The sequence below is a fragment of the Condylura cristata genome, unplaced genomic scaffold (assembly GCF_000260355.1).
Source record: "Condylura cristata isolate star-nosed mole 26May11 unplaced genomic scaffold, ConCri1.0 scaffold00005, whole genome shotgun sequence".
Lineage (NCBI taxonomy): Eukaryota > Metazoa > Chordata > Mammalia > Eulipotyphla > Talpidae > Condylura > Condylura cristata.
This window is the reverse complement of record NW_004567106.1, coordinates 50175415-50192356: the sequence shown is the minus strand read 5'-3', so window position 1 is coordinate 50192356 and position 16942 is coordinate 50175415. Positions and strand designations below refer to the sequence as shown.

The window sequence follows — 16942 nt, the reverse complement described above, 5'->3', positions numbered from 1 at the left end:
AATGTTACCACATCTGGGAAATGTTCTTGCTTTTTACAGGGAGCTTTAGTCATTTTCCCCTCTTTATTATCTCAGCAATTATCCCTGCTTCTATTATAACTCTTCCCTCCATCAAGTTAATGTGGATTCACTTTTGAGAACTCTTCAATACTATCAATTCTTGATGTCATTAGGGTCTGGTACAAATAGGTGACCAGTAAATGCACCTTTACTAACTGGGTGAAGATTTGAGGCATCGATTAAAAGTGTCAATTTATATACTTGAGTTGAACTTGATGTCTAAAACTGGATGTACTTTAGCTTTCTGCTATTTGACTCTAAAGACATAGATGTCATATTAAGTTGTTTTATTATCATTGGTTACAATCACATAGAGCCCCCCAATAGCATATTTCTGGAGAGATTAATTTTCAGATTTACGTTCTGTCATGGGCCTGTTTATGTAAATAAAGATGTTGAGTGATTTCTGGTTGTAGGGAGAAAGGAAAACCTTATTATCTCTAGGGGTCCTAAAGCTTCATAAACTCAGGAAGCATCTTTGCACTGCTCGTAATAATGTTGCCCCTTTTCTTTCCACCTCCCACCCCCCAACTTGTAACGGCATCAAATGTTAGCATGAGGTCTTGTGATCATTGAAATGACACTGTTAAGCAAATTTTTGGAATGTCTGATACAATTTTGCAATATCTTTGCAAAAGATATTTTGCCTAACTGTCCATTTTTAAAAGAAACAAGTATATAAGAAACCACCAGGATTTACATTATTTTGATCAGTGTTACAAATACATGATAACAAGATGGGATTCTGACAACATATGTGTTTGTAGACACACAAACTCACCCTTCCTCATACCTCATTAGAGCACTGGCAGGAAACAGATGGCTCATTCAGAAGGCTTAATTGAAGAGCATTTGAAAAGGGGCTGTTGACAGAGGACTAGTCAGTTAAAGGGTAACCAAGAAGGGAGTGTGAAGTGCCAGGAACTAGACGTGGTGAGAAACATTTCCTCTGGCCTGAAGGAGCAGGGGGCTGCTGCTATGGGAGAGGGGTCGCCACACAGGGGCGTCTTATGTGGAGGAATGGAGTCCTTCAAAATCTTGGCTGGCTGGGAGGGAGCCAGGGATTGAGGTGGGAATTAATACCTTTCCTTCTATTTTCTGATTTCCCTTCAGTGCCATCAGCAAATCCACTGGTAACTAGAAAGCAGGAGAGACTGGCTCTGAGCAGGCAGAGTCAGAGAACAGATTTGTAGGAACAGATGGGGAATGGTGAGGGTAATGGTGAGGGAGCAGGGAGCAGTTGTAGGGGACAATAACTTTGAACGCCTCATCCACTTAATGAGAAAGAGGGCATCACCTGTAAGTAGGCACAGGATAGTGAGATATTGTGAGTTGATGGACTATAGGATCAATAAATGTAGTGAGAAGTGTGGTGAGGGAAACCAGAGAAGTGTGGCTTTTCAGTTTCTCTTAGAGCGCCTCCCTCTACCCCCACCACCAGGATTCACACTGCAAAGAGGAAAGATGGGGGGCAAGGCAGGCAAGATTTCAGATTTCCACCCTAGCTTTAGGCAAAGCAGTTGTACTTTAATCATATTGTTACACGTAAAATTTCCTAATAAATATATCATTCTAGTGGAAAGATCCCAGAATAGAAATCAGGTTTTCTTGGTTTATCAGCAGCTATTGCTTTAAGAAATGAACTTAAGCAATCTGTCCCAGTTTTTTCATCTGTAAAATGGAAGTAAAATATATAGCTGGACAAATCATAGGGTTGTAAAGATCAAATGACAACATGGATATGGTTTCCTTTTGAAAAGTTAAGCAAGCTCTACAAACGTAAGGGCCTATCAATTTTGGCCCTGTCATAAAAAGCTGGTTCCCCGAGTACACGCTTGCCAATCAGCACATCCTCTCTTCCTGGCTATCTTTCCTCTACACATGGAGCACTTCACTCACCTCCAACTTAAAACATCGCATACAAAGAAAAGATAAGCAGTAAGGAAATCCAAATGTGTTGGCAATACTGTTGCATGTTAAAAAGAATGAACTACGTTTACGTTGAACTCTGTCTTCGTGGTGCATAACTCTCCTTACCATAGGTCTTATTAACTTCAAAGGGAGCGCTGTGCATGTACATGATTATATTTATGGGATGCGCCAACTCCTTCTTATCCCCCGGGCACAATTAGAAATATAGAAAAATGAATGTCAGACTTGGATCCATATTTGATATTCTATAGGAAATTTCCCATAGTTACAGATGTTAAAAATCCTGCCCAATTGGTCCAGTTACAAATTTGTAGTCTTTCTTCTTCTATAATTCTTCGATGATTGTTTCTGTGATTTTAGACTATTCATTTTTACATGAAAGGAAATGTTTGCTTTAGGTCCAGATAAAGTAGTTACAAAACCTTGATGTGCTGTATAAGTTGTTATAGTAACATAAATTTAGACTGCATTTACCCTTCTCTTTCAAGGAACTGTTTGTGTTTCCCTGAGATTACATCATTAATACTTAGAGCAATCCCTTTCCTACTTCAGATTCACTCTGCGAACTGCTGGAATAGTTAAGAGTCTAGGAACTAAATTCCTGGATGCTCAGGTTAATAATACATCTACTAAACTACCTGTAACTTAAGTGTTCAGTGTAATTCCAGGCCATTACCAATATTCTTGTTAAGTAGCTCTAAACTTCATAGCCATAACTATGAAGACAAATGGTAGATACATGGAAAGCTGCATGTTTCATACCAATTTGTTGTTTGATCTCTTTAAATTCAGTTGTCTTATGTTTCTTGATCCCAGTTTCTCTAGAGCTAATTCTGACAAATGTCCTTACCCATCTTATCAGTGAAGGTATGGACCTTACAATTGTTACAGTGTGGCTCCCCAGCAATAATGTTTGTTAAACACCTAAGAGGGCAGGTTGACTCTTTAGAACTGTACCTTTTTTAAAGTGACAAGAGAAAAATGGAAGAGGCTTCCCAAATTAAATATTTAGAGTGATTATGAGAAAGAAAGTTGTATTACTAAACTAGGAAAACCTTTAGTAGAAATATACTGAGAGAAGATGGGTGGTGTGAAAAAAGCTAAAATTTTTTCTAATATTTTGATAAGCAATATGAGTTACAAAATATTTACTCTAGTGTTACAGACAACTTAAACCAAAATCAAATTAATTTGATCCCGCTTGGAATTATGTGTAAGAAACACATAAGCAAAGACAGCCTAGTTTTAGTAAATTTTTGTAGAGCAAAACAAGCTGATGTGTACAGAACAATCAAATTTCCAGTGGAAATGTGTGTAAGTAGGTTTATTTTGAAAGGCAAAGTCCCCCTCCCAGTGTCATAACCAATTAAATTCTGCAGGTAATGGCCCCATTTGCATGGTGAGTGGAACCCACAAGTGGGAATTTTAATGGGCACACCACCTGAGTACAGTAATTGAGAGTGACATAACTTGAACTAGTTTTGTGCTTACCCCACTGAAAATTCTACTCATATTATTTTTAATGTCAAGCTACAAGTCAAATTTCAAGATGATGGATTTGTTCTTTTTTAAGCACCAAGTTTGAATAAAAGAAATGCTTTAATTCTGTAATGCATTGCATATCTTTAACTAATCTGTAGTTCTGATTCTCACCATTACTTCATTTTCTTCAGTGATTGGAATTTAATTTTATTCATTAATTTGTGAATAATTAGATAAAAAAAAAATAAAACCCTCAGCAGTCAAATTGCTTTTGGATTACAATTTAATGTACTTTATCAGAATATGTATTATAGTTAAGCTGGCATAATAGTTTACTAAAATGTAATTGTGTAAATATGCTTAATTATGCTTTCTGATGATGTGACAAAATCTGTGTATTCATGGATATTCCCCTCCTCCTCCTTCACCTCAACGCCAATAAAACAGTTCCTGCAGACTGATCACAGATAGCTTGTCATCTGAAGGTGTTACTTTTAAAAGATATTATCTCTCAGGCACTATTCATGTCCTTGAAAGAATTGTGCATTCTGATTGAGGAGTCATATGATGTCCACACTGAATTATATAATAAAGGTGATCTTGAGACTCTCAGAGTCAGACACACACGATGAGTTGCACTTTCTAGGTTTTGAGATGACATTTTAAAGCTTCTTTTGTTTCACTCTAAGATTGCTTGAGAGTCTACCTATTTGGAGGTGTTTGACATCACTCTGCCGCATCTGTAATTGGCATAGCATCCAGCAGACAGGCTCTGTACATCTTTACACTGCAACCTACCAAGTTAAGAAATGTATTGGTTCAATATAAAACAGCAGGCTGTTTTTAGACATAGTTACTAGTGCACAAGCTTTAATATGGCTTGGCTTCATCCTATAATGAGATCTTTTGGTTCCCTGCTCAACAGGCTTTTATTCCTTTGCAAAAGGCTATGAACTATGTCAAGTGGATCAGCTGCTTTTGTACACCCTCTTTCTTGGCTTTGGAACATAATTCCTTTGCTTCTACCCCTTTATGCATCAGACAGAACTTAAGAACCTTTCCCATTTTTCAAGCTAAACTTAGAATTTGTTTGAATTTGCTTTGCACTATTTTGCTAATAATTACATTCTCAACTGAAACTCACACAAAGACCTGCCTGGAAGGGAACACTTAATTGCAGAGCTACACTTAGTCTTTAATGTGTCTGTCTATACCCCCTGTTGATAATCTGTCAAGGGATGATTATCTAAAATTTCTGTCACCTCACAACCAAAGTAAGCATTCTTTAAACAAGCACAAAGGGCATAAACATGGACAAATGATAGCATGAGCACTACCAACCCCAGTTCAGTGAAAAGACAGAAACCCCTGCCTGTGGACATCTGGCTGCTTAGGGGAGTTATATTCCCAGTCCGATCGGAAAAGGTCTTACTGTAGTCCCTGCCTGATGAAGAATTGGGTGTGTCTCCCTCGTGATCCTGCTTTGCTGGGGGGACTTGGGCATTACATTTTTTACAGTTCTGTTTATTACCAGGTTGTCAATTGGCATCATTAACATCTGGTCAAAATATACAAAATGTTGACTCACAGGAAATAGAGCCTCTTCAGTGGAATTCTGAAGTGTGAAAATACATGGTTGATTTATCACCATGTGTTTGATACCGTGTGTTTAGCACCATATATTTGCATTTTGGCAAAAAATAAACTGTACATCAGGGCTGTGTTATAACGATAACCCTCTTCATAGCCCCATCTATTTAAACTGCGCCTCTAAGGGTAATCTTAAATAAGCATGTGCTTATTTGTAGTCTCAGTGTTACAACTAAGTTTACTCATGGATGTCCTAAGTTTCTTCCCTACGTTAAAACTTATTTAGAATTCTCTAACTACCTTGAGATGCCTAGAAAAAATACAATAAATGGATTAGCTACAGGGAGCATAGCTGTGGAGGGGTTGGGGATGACTCCTTGAGGAATATCTAGTCCTTGATTAAAAGTTTAAAATAGGAAGAGTACAACAAACACTACCAATATGTTAACCTAGATGTAAAGGCGGCCTGCTTTTCTACATCAGAATGAAAGAAAAATGGATATTAAAAATTTGATAAAATTTCATCTTGACTATCATGAGTAGGTGTATCAAAACCTATAGGTCTAAATTAACACAAGTAGTTGGAGGAAGCACAAAGTCTTGAATAATTTGAATCTATACCACTGATAAAACTTTGTATGGATAAAGAATGGAAAGTTATTACATAGGATTGCACAGGTTACTTATTTAACCATTAAAAACTACTTCAGGTGAAGAAAATGGATGCAGCTGATGCAAGAATGTGAAAAAATAAAACTTTACTAGTTCTCTACAGTAAAGTGACACTTTAATTTAGGGTTAAATTAATTGAAAGTAATACCCAATTTCTGAGCTCTTTGATGTTTACTCTTAGATATATTTTATAAATTGACCTTTTTGCATTAATTGAGGAGTAACTTCTAATAGAACCCCCTTTACCAAAAGAGTGCACAAATCTTGCATTTGACCTACTGTGAATATTTAATTTTTTGAAATCTATGTCAACAATGATTTGTAGTGTGTAGTTCCGTATCTTTTGTGGTTCATATATGGGCATGAGTCATGTGATTTAAAGAAAGATCCACAATAAAAAAAGTATTGAATGTTAAGTAACAGGTTAATCATTCAAATAGCAATTAATCTATCAATTAGATATGAAGATAGGCTAGAGAATAATGGAGAAGTCATTTATTTTTTATTTTGAAGTAATGTGTTCTGGATAATACAGGTCCAGTTTGAGAACTTTAAAATTTCCACATTTATAAAGAGACCATATCTGTAACTGTAAACTACAGCATTTAGTAAAGGTTGCCATATAATTCAACAAAATGTTTTATAAAGAAATTATAACATATTGAAACTATTTTCACATTTGCCTACAATTTTTTTTTTAATTCATAAAAGGTGCTTTAAGGAATGATTGTAGAGTAGATAGCAAAGGAAAAATACTATGAATATAAATATGAAAATAAAGTTCTGCGCTTAATGTTCTCTGTTACAGAAAACCATTTTTTTAAAGGTGCTAATATTTTCATGAAATAGGAGCAGAATATATTTAAATATTAGAAAAATCACTTGCTTGAACAATTTTACAGGATATAAAGTATTCTAATAATTAATTCCAAGTCATTAGATGATACCCCTTATACCCTAAAATATGTTAACTTTGGGTATTTGTAAATATTCATATACTAGTTACTATGAAATAGTACAAAGGTTCTTCTTATATTTAATAAATGAAAGACTTTCAGACAAGAGAAAGATAGCTGTCTGCTAGAATTCTTTTAAAAGCAGACAATCTTAAGTTTTGAATGTATATAAATAACATTGTGTGGGGGAATTCAAGAATTTTACTACCTGCTGTTTAAGCCCTTTAAGTAATGATACTAGTAGAAACTAGATTTCAACTTAAAGGAAAAATGGTTAAGTGTCCACCTTTCTATGTTTCAGGTTAAATCACTCTCTTTAAAGAACAGGTTTGCTCAAGGCTTCCTAAAATGTTATTTTTGTTTTACTATCAATTTGTTACTTAAACTGGAGAGCTGAAAATAATTATTAATCCCAAAGTAAACTTTTGAATTTTCTACTAGAATTGCACTAATTCAAACCAAACTAAACTTGGGGAAGATTAAACTTGGTAGGAGAACAGCACAGTATGAATTTATTCTCCTCTTTATCTCTGCAACATCTTTATGTCTCAATAACCCTATGCTTAATCTTGTAGTCACATCTTTATACTAGGGATCTTCATAACATGTAATATTGGTGGAATGTAATGTGAAATTGTGTTACTGAATCTGTTCACAATAGCGAATATCAAGATTACCATTGTCTCGGAAGGGGAGGTATGCATTTATATGTGTTTTGCAAACAGAACATAGATTACAGAAACTGTTAGACACCCTCCCCTCTCCACTAAAAGGCTTAGAATTTATCCAAAAAAAAAAAGAGAGAGAAAATGGTTTTGAATAAATCAAAGACAGAATTTAATATTAAAAGATTTTCTAATTTAAATGTAATTTGTCAAACATATTTTTTCTATAAAATATGGCTAATTTATAAAGCGTTTTTAAGGCAACTATCAAAAGTTAAATATGTGCAAGATAATGCATGTTTTTAGTTAAGTTAAATTTTAAAATTTAAAAAAAAGAGATGTGTTCCTGCAACTAAAGAAAATAGATACTTAAAATGTTTCTTTTTTTTCTGTTAACTACTTATGGGCACATACAGTTTAGGTCTTTCACCTAAAACTTCATCCTAAATCAAAATAATTCATTCAAGCAGCAGGTGAATTATTCATCCTAAGAGGCCTTCTTAAATGCCACATTCTAGAAGTCTTTGGAATATTCCAGCAGATATTAGCTGCTCTTTCAGTGTATTCCCACAGCCTTTTTAGTTTCTCTCCTAATTCTCACTTTAGCATGCCTTGTGGAATGGTTCATTCTGTACAGTCTCTTTCCTCTGCTAACTGTATTCTCCTCGGGTAGAAGCTGATTGACGTCTCTCTCTGCATCTCAGTAAGAGATTATATACAGGGTAGGTACTCAGTCTGTTAAAAAAAGTGTAAAAAATAAAAGGCAGAATGTGGTGATCCATAGTAGTTACCTAAAAATTATGTGGGCTTGTTTTCCAATATTTACTTCAAAGTTAAGGTGCTAATTTTTAGTCACTAAAAGATAAACATCAGAAATAAACTGTCTGGTTTAAATTTCCAGAGAACTCTTATAGAGCAAGAGGCTCCTGAGAATGATTAATGAAAATATGTATCAAACAGAAGACATTTAGAATTCTTTTCTGATCAAAATGTCTCTCAGTCATTGTAACATACATAGAAGTTTAAAAGTAGTTAACATTTCACATATTGAACCATGTAGACTTGACTACAGAGAAAAAACTTTCAGAGATTATTTAAAATAATGAGTTAACAGTGCAAATACTGGGTTGCTTCATGTGAATCTTACCAGGTGCTTTTTTTCCCCCTTAAAAGAAAAATTCTTAAAACATTCTCCAGTTTTAACACAAACAGAAGATAAATATTTATGAAGGAAAACAAATTCCACAGCATTCCATACAGATTTCCAAACAGTCTGATGATTCACAACAGGCATCCATGATGCCACAGTCCATGTCACAAGGGCAGTTACAGTCATCCCCCATGTCATCTCCACAGCAACAGCAGCAGGCTTCCGAGGTGCAGATGCCACATGAAGCTTGTCCCAGGACAATATTGCAGAGGGTCAGGAATTCACAGAACAAGCAGGCCAGGATACAGTGGACACAGCAATCTTCATTTTAATTGGGAAGTGAATACATGAGGAAAAAAAAAGGAAACACAAAATACATAAATCATCAACACACTTAACAATAGGAGCTGATCAGAATAATTACTTTAGTAATCCAGAATCACAGGACATGCATTCCTAAGAGTCTTCTGTAGGCTGGAAGCTGAAATGGGGGGTTACATACTAGACAGGGATTTTTTGTAAGTGGAAACTTCATTAGCTAAAAAGCAAGGGATCACTGTGTGCACGCGTCCTAAGGGTGAGGTTATTGCTCTGATACCTGTACTATGGTTTCTGGTCGTGAGCTTCACTTCTCTATGCTTCTCACCACTGACTCTATTCAGTGTCTCTAACATCAATCTGTGACATTAGTCCTTCAGAAATAGGTAAATATCTCACTTCCCTTATTACTTTGCACAAAAATTGGAAGGAAAATAATTTATAAAAATATATCCAGAATAAGTTCTTGCCTAATTGATTTAATAGTTAAATTGGAATCCATTATACTAGAATCAAAACATTTTACTTTCCAATACAACTGATTCAACTTCATGGTCTCAGTTTTTCTGATTTCACAAGAATTAAAGAAAAACTGATTTTCTGATTGTGTCCAATCATTTCTACAGAATAGCTTTTATTTCTAACAAAGGATGTGTACCTTAGCAAATGTACACAATGGCAGAGTAACGCTGCTTTCCCACTTCCTGTGTGGCCAAGCCTTTGCTGTTTCTGTTTCCTGAGACAGTGCCTATGATGCCTCTTTAAATAACAGTGTTTACCAAACTTCATGAACTGGTGGGCAAAAGGTAAAGAACTAAAGTATTACAGTCGAACACATGTAGTATACCAAGTTCTGTTCTTCCCTTTGAAATTTTGGGGAAATTCAGGACAATAGAAGAAAATACATCTGGAAGATTGTAACATACATAATTAAATTACTTAAGACCAGTGTTGACATTCATCCAATTTCAGATTTAGTTGTAAATTTGTACCAGGATTATTCTGGGCATTTTTGTTACTATATGCCATACAAAATAAGCATTAATGAGGGGATTCTAATTCCTAAAACAGCAACAGTCCACACTGGTCTCCATTTCATCCCATCATCCTATGTCCTTTATGTTTTCTTCTTTGTGTTTAAAACTGAGTGTCTGTGATGTAGTTTTAATAAACTTGTGTGAAAATCAAACATGGAGAGGAAAACACACAGCAACAACTTGGCAGCCCTGCTATCACAGAGAAGAGTGTTCACTATAGATGTAAGTTGACAGGTTACTTGCAGTATCACTGATAGAACAGTCTCAACTCTACAGACTTCTCCCTAACATCCTGTCATAGATCCCCCAACTCCTTGAACAACACCCAATTTTTTCCCTCAACTTTATTAAAGTGGTAAATGCAGAAATACAAGATTATGATCTACATGCCAATTGGCAAAAGGAGAAAAGGGAGAGAATTCATAAGGGAAACTCCAGACTTATTGCTGAATTAAACATTAAAAGAATAAACCAATTTTCCTTTCCAATCTTCTCAGTGCTAAACTGACTTTCTCTACATAGCAAGTGGGAACAGCTTACAGAGTTCTATAGTGCCCAGGTTTCCATCCATCTTCTCCTAATTTTTCTTAGTGTGGTTTCCATTGTTCACAAATTTTTACCCTAATAGGTTTTATTTGTATCTCAGTTAACCTTTTATAAAATAGAATTATTTGAAAAATATTAGAAATGTTATGGAGAGATAGCATTATAGTGACTATGAAAATAGTGTTGGACTGGCAGGAAGTCATTTCTACTCAGGGTGTCTTCCAAACTAATAATTATATTAACTAATCCTAACATTTCATTGATACCATAACTTTGTATCCACTGCAATGCTGACTCTTCAAGACGAAGAAAAGGGGAATGTTAAAGTCACTTAACATTAAAGAACATTCAACTGAACGTTTCTAAAACCCTAAGAGTAGTTATTGAGCACTTAGATCATGTATAAACAAACTACTTCTTACATAGAACTATCTGTAAAGAATCTGTTAATCAAAGGTGAAAGAATGGTTATACTACTCAACCTTAAAAATAAGCTAAATCTGTGAAACATCTTTGAAACATCCTGTGTTCTCTTCATAAATGCAGCTTCCTCTCTCAGAGATAGTCAGTGTCTTGAATGCTGTCTCTTGCTTTTTCATACTTTTTGCTATAGTGCATTTATGAATATACTGTGTGAAAACTGAGGATCATTTTTTTTTTTTGCTCAACATGTGTTTCAGATTTGCTCATGTTGACTCACATCCTTTCATTTTCCAAGTATGTATATTCCATTGATTAACATACATAATTTACTCATCCATCCCACTATTGATAGATCCTTTGATTGTTTGCAGTGTTTTTAGCACATGGAACATTACTGTGTGAAACAATTTTGTGCAAGTGTCCTAGAGAATACATACTAAATGATAGCAGTTTGTTTCCAAAGTGACTACTTCAAAATTTACTTCTACCCAGGATGACCAAATTCATTGTTCCATGTCATCACAAGTTTTTGAAATTTTCATGCTTTCAATATATGCTGATGAGTCAAGTGTAAAATAGCATTTCATGGTAAGTTTTTTACTTTGCATTTCCTAGAGAGACTGGATTATGTATCTGAAGTAGTGAGGTGGTAAGAGAGGACTTTGACACATTAAATTAGTGAAAAGAAACAATGAGTCATTAATAAGATTTGGTAGAAGAATGAAATAAAAGTCTTAGTGTCTGGTTCAAGACAATAGTGTCTAGTCATTGAAAGGGGGAAAAGAGTAATAAGTAACTAGGCAAGAGACTCCGTGCAACTGGTGTGAAGCCTTGCAACTGGTGTGAAATCAATAGCCTTTAACATAGAAGACAGAAGTAACATTCTAAACTAAACAACTCAGTGCTGCTCAAATTCTCCTTTGAGAATTAAAATCTCTTCCAGATCTTAGATGATAACAATTGTCCTACAGAAGCGAGAAACCAAACAACTACTTTAGTTAACAAGATCTACAAATTAAGCCATATATTATCTCAGATATTTTCCCACTTTGTATTAAATTGTTTTAAGATATTTAAGATTTATGTGGGCCTTTTTCTGTGTGTGTACAAGAACTGGGGTTAAGATTTATGTTTATGGGATATAGGCCAGAGATATGAGGGGTGAAAGGATTCACCAGAGACAGTGTGGGGAGCAGAACAGGGGAGTCTACTGAAATATACTGCTGAGGGGAGCATGGAAAAGACAGGAAATGCCTGCTGTATTGTGTGGGTCAGCTTCCTGGCCAGAGATCAAAGTCATGTTGCAGTGGCTGATGATAGCTTTATAGGGCTGAGACTTAACCACTGTACCACCAGACCCTTGCTTTTAATCTTGACAAATAATGATTAAATAGCAATACTGTTTCTTAGGATTATTATTATTCCTGGTTTACCAATGCAAGGACTGAGTAGTAGGAAATTTGACCAAAATCATAGAACAGGAGATAGCTTAGCCAAGGTAAGAACCTGTATAATTCTCTTCCAGAGTCCATGCTCTCAACCCACAATCTTGATGTCACTGTAGGGCTATGTCACATCTAACACTTGGTTCATATTCTTGGTGGGAAGATCAGTTATAAATCCTAAAGTTTATGCTGATTTATTTATCTTACTTAGGTAAGTGATGTGATAACTTATAATTTGTATCTTTAACCTTCATTCAAGTTCCTTTTTCTTTCTAAAGATGATATGAAATTTAGTTCTAATATAGAGTTAATAGTAATCCTTGAAGTTAGAGTGAAGTTTATGAACTGGAGAATGGATAAACTACCAGCCACATGATTGAAATAGGCATAAGAAGATAAGACAGCTTAGAGAGTGATTATGCCTGATCAAAACACACACATCTACATATATAAAACAAAACAAATATCAAGATTCATAGTTACACAAGCAAGAGCAATGTATAGCTTTCATAGGAACTGGAGAGGTCAAAAGAGTAATAAGCCCTTTGTGCAAATATTAAGACATAAAAAATAGGCATATTTTAAAAACACAGTCCCTACATACTTTACTACAGAAACTGCCAAATCTGGTAACTGCCATTTAAAGAGACCACAAACCCCCCCCCAAAAAAGCATTTTGGGATTAAAGTGATATTAAACAAAATGCATTTATAGAGCCTTCTATCAAAAAGTGTCCCTAGATTTTATTTATTATCTAATGTGTGTTCCTTGTCAAAACCAGTTTTCTTTTCATTGTTCTACAATGAGTGGTTTGGTTGTTAACAAGGTAAGACTATGAATAAAGAGATGTTATAATTTTCACCACTACTGTCTCATCGCCCCCACTTGATGCCTGCAGCGGTGTCAAGACTCATAAGACATGACGATGATGGTTTTAGTAGAATCAAGAGGATTTAAGAATGAGCAAACTAAGAAACATTTTAAAAAGATGACTGCTGTATACATGAAGTTCACTGTCAAATAATTTTTATTCCTGTTATTAAGGTTTTTAATTATTAGGGTTCCATTCAGTTATGTTTGTTGTGTTTGCCTTTGAGAAGCCAACTGGGTTCTGGGAAGAATGCCTGTCCCAAAATGGGCCAAGCAAGAATTGCACAACTCGGTGTACTGCTGAGAGGAGAACTCAGTGCAAGACAGACAGCTATTGGAAATTTAGGAAAACAAAACAGCAGAGCAAGATCCAAGGATCTAGAAGGAAATATAGCACAGTGTTTGATTTAAAAAAAAAAAAAAAAAACTGTTCTGAATTACTGCAGACACAAACCCAAACAAAACCTCTGAGTCGTATGAAAGGTCATCCGTGTTAAGCCCATGCAGCTGGCAGGTTTGGAAAGCTACTGGAGGTAACAACTGAAATCCACTTAAACAGTATCTTTGATGACTGGTAAAAATATCTGTGACTGATTGAAGGGGCTTTGTTCTGTTAAAAATAATCCAGGAGATTTGTTTTTTTAAGAACATTTTAATTATGAAATTATCTCAAATTGACTTACCTAATCATATGTAGTCAAAAATAAGGAAAATAGGAGGAAAGCTGTTCCTGTAAAATGAAAACTATTTGCACAAGAAATTCAGCTCTATGTTAAACAAGTCTGTCATACTTCTTTAGCTTCCTTCCTTTAAGATGTGGTATGACAGGTGTTTGAAATTTCTTGGAACATAAATACTGAAAAGCGAGGTACAGCAAAGAGCAAAAAGTAGCAAATTCTGAGAATAACCTACAACCCACTTTTGAGGGACTGCAGATTTGTACGTGTTTTATGGTGACTAATTTCTAGTAAATCTACCTATGTCTTCAAATGCTCAAAAATACTTTAATCAGATCCATACCATGTAACCTATATACGGATAAACAGATTTTCATGGCATCATTAAGAGATCGATGGAATACCAGAAAACAATTGCAGATCAGAACAGGAGCAATTATGTGTAATTAGTGATTTGCAAAAACGTACTGAGAGCTAACCTGACCGTACCTGTACAGCCAAAGCTAGAAAGCCTGCAGGTGTTCTCATGCCTTGAGCAGCAAAGTCTCACATCTGCCCAGTGGAGTGCTGAGGGGGACACGCAGTATAGGGGACCCCGATTAGAGGGGGGTCCCACTTCTCTTCTGAAAGGCTTTCCCATAACTTGTTTCTTAAAACAGACTCAGAAAGCAGGCTAGAAGTACGTTTGGGTAACCCTGAATCACAGCCAAGATGGCTAAATTCGTTTCCAGTCTCTGAAAAACCAGCTGTGAGGGGCTAGACACAGACTTCTCTGGAGAGTTCTGCTTCTCAAGTGTTCATGGGGATGGGAGATACTAACACAGCCCTGCAAGCTCAGCGCCAAGTGACTCTGGCTCTTCAAGCCAGCAGATGCACAGCATTCAGTGTGCAGCACCAGAAGGATCTGCTGCCTACAAAGGTTGGCCTGAGGTGAGCCTACTACAAAGCACCACCACTCAGCCCCCAACACACACACACAGCTGTCCCCAGGAAGCCACATGTCTCAGCCAGAACAGTCAAGGTTTTCTTAGTGGGGAAGAAAGTGAAATTTAAGTCAGGCGATAAAAAGAAAAGAGCTTCATTTCCTAGTGTAGTACAAGGAGAACCACACTTTAGGAAACTGAACAGTAATCTTTACTGTTATCTTTCAAACTAAAAATAAAAAGAACCGTAGGTGTGGGGAAACAGCACCATTCTCCCTAACCCCACAAATAAAGGGACTCCTCACTGATGTTCCTACCCATTTCTAAATTTTGGACTCCATCTATCTATGGGAGATACATTCATGTTATCAATGACCTTACTAGTGACTTAACTGAAGAACACACTTTTTTTTTTTTTGGCTTTTCTTCATTTATCTTGGTGCCTGATCAGTGCTGAGCCACTAAATATTCCAAACTCTAAGACACTAATCTGGTAATGGTTGTTTATGACTTAACTGTATTATAATGATTAGCGAAGTCCTTTCTAAAGAGATGGGTTTACAAAGGAAGACACTATAGCTGCTAGGATAATTTTACTCAGAAATCCTGAGCAGTAAAAGTTCAATTGCTCAGGGTGTCAATTTAGAACACTAAAGTATAAAAGTTAATATTTGGGCAGAGAGGGGAGGAGATAAAATTTAAAATATGTCAGCACAAATAAAACTTACGTGAGTTTACTGAATCTCTAAAACACTAAGATAACTGGGTGTGACAGTATTGCCCTCTTACCCTTACAGTGAGATTAAGAGTACATAAAGTGCTCAGCACAGGATTTGTCATGTCCATATTGTTGTGATAGCCACAAAGGTGATGGAAAAATATTACAGGGATACTTTTCCACCTGTTGATTGTGCATTCACTTCATTACCACACTTAAATATGTTGTTCTGTTTTCACAAAGGAGGTTAATAACAGTTTCTGTGGCTCTAGTAATCACTCAAACAGTTGAAAAGTAAAAATCCAGATGACCAATTTGAGACATCATCTGTAGAAGAATGGAGCAGAAATCTGTATGGAAAGAATTAGCAAATCAGTGTTGTCTACAGTAGAAGATTTAAAAATAATCTAGTTTTCCATACTGAAATGATTCAGTTAGTTCCGCAGAAAGCTAGAAAGCAAAAGAGTAGATCACTGTACTTTACTAAGACTTACTACCTTTAATCCTACAAGATTAATAAACTGCATAAAATTTCTGGATAATAAAATTTAGATATTACCCACAATAATGTCTAGAAAGAAATCTCCTAGAAGAAATGGATGAGTATCAGTTTGAAAAGTCGGTCACAGATCATCTGTAGCTGGGACAGAACAGATGAAAAACAAAATCTCTTAATTTTAAGGAGATACCTATTTGTATAGAAATGATGGAAAGAAGCTCCCCAGAGCAAGTTAGTAGTATCTTCCTAATTTTACTTAATGATACTTATTTTCCAACTCTCATTTTAGTTTCATCTTCTTTTATGTATGTGTCGGCCATCTGGGTTGGAGCAGGTTGCCTTTTCATTCTCTTGACTGTTGCCTTAGCTGTGAGAGCTTTTCTTGCCTGCTGATGTAGTTGCCTTTTTTTTTTTTTTTTAATTTGTGTGGCTTCACATATTCCCATGTTCTTTAAACCATTTTAACTAATTTATATGCATGGTGGAAAATTTAGATATTACGTATAGTAATATCTAGAAAGAAATACACAGGGTATCATTTTTTTGTCAGATGGTTGCTCAGTCCTCCTAATACATGTAATGCAGAGGCTTTACTTCCCTGTTGTATATTCTTGGATCCTATGTTATAATGATTCTGCACTTTTAGTTCTTTTCCATTGATAAATGTGTCAGTTTTTATGCCAATAAAACTGTATTATGACATTGTAGTATAGTATGAAATCAGGGAGTACAATATACATAATTTTGTTCTTTTTAGTCAGTATTACTTTCTTTATTCAGGGATTTATTTTTGGTTTATATAAATTTGGGATTGTTCTATTTCTGTGAAGAATGCCATTGGAATTTTGACAGTTTTGCACTGAAACTGCAGACTCCTCTGGGAAGTATAAACTTTTTAATAGCATTCTTCCATGAGCATGTAATGTCTATCCAATTATTTGCCTCTTCTTCAACTTTTATATTGTTTTCTAAATACAGA

The 16942-nt window shown here is 35.5% G+C and overlaps 1 protein-coding gene across 1 annotated transcript in view; it reads right to left on the bottom strand.

The window, feature by feature from the left end:
* Positions 1–8554: 8554 nt before the first annotated feature.
* The window catches only part of MDFIC (MyoD family inhibitor domain containing), an 81244-nt gene continuing 72856 nt past the window's right edge, over positions 8555–16942 (bottom strand). The window contains exon 5 of the mRNA XM_004676960.2: positions 8555–8828. Within this exon, the coding sequence (XP_004677017.1) occupies positions 8581–8828 (248 nt within the window). The 3' untranslated portion in view covers positions 8555–8580. The remainder of the gene's footprint in view (positions 8829–16942) is intronic.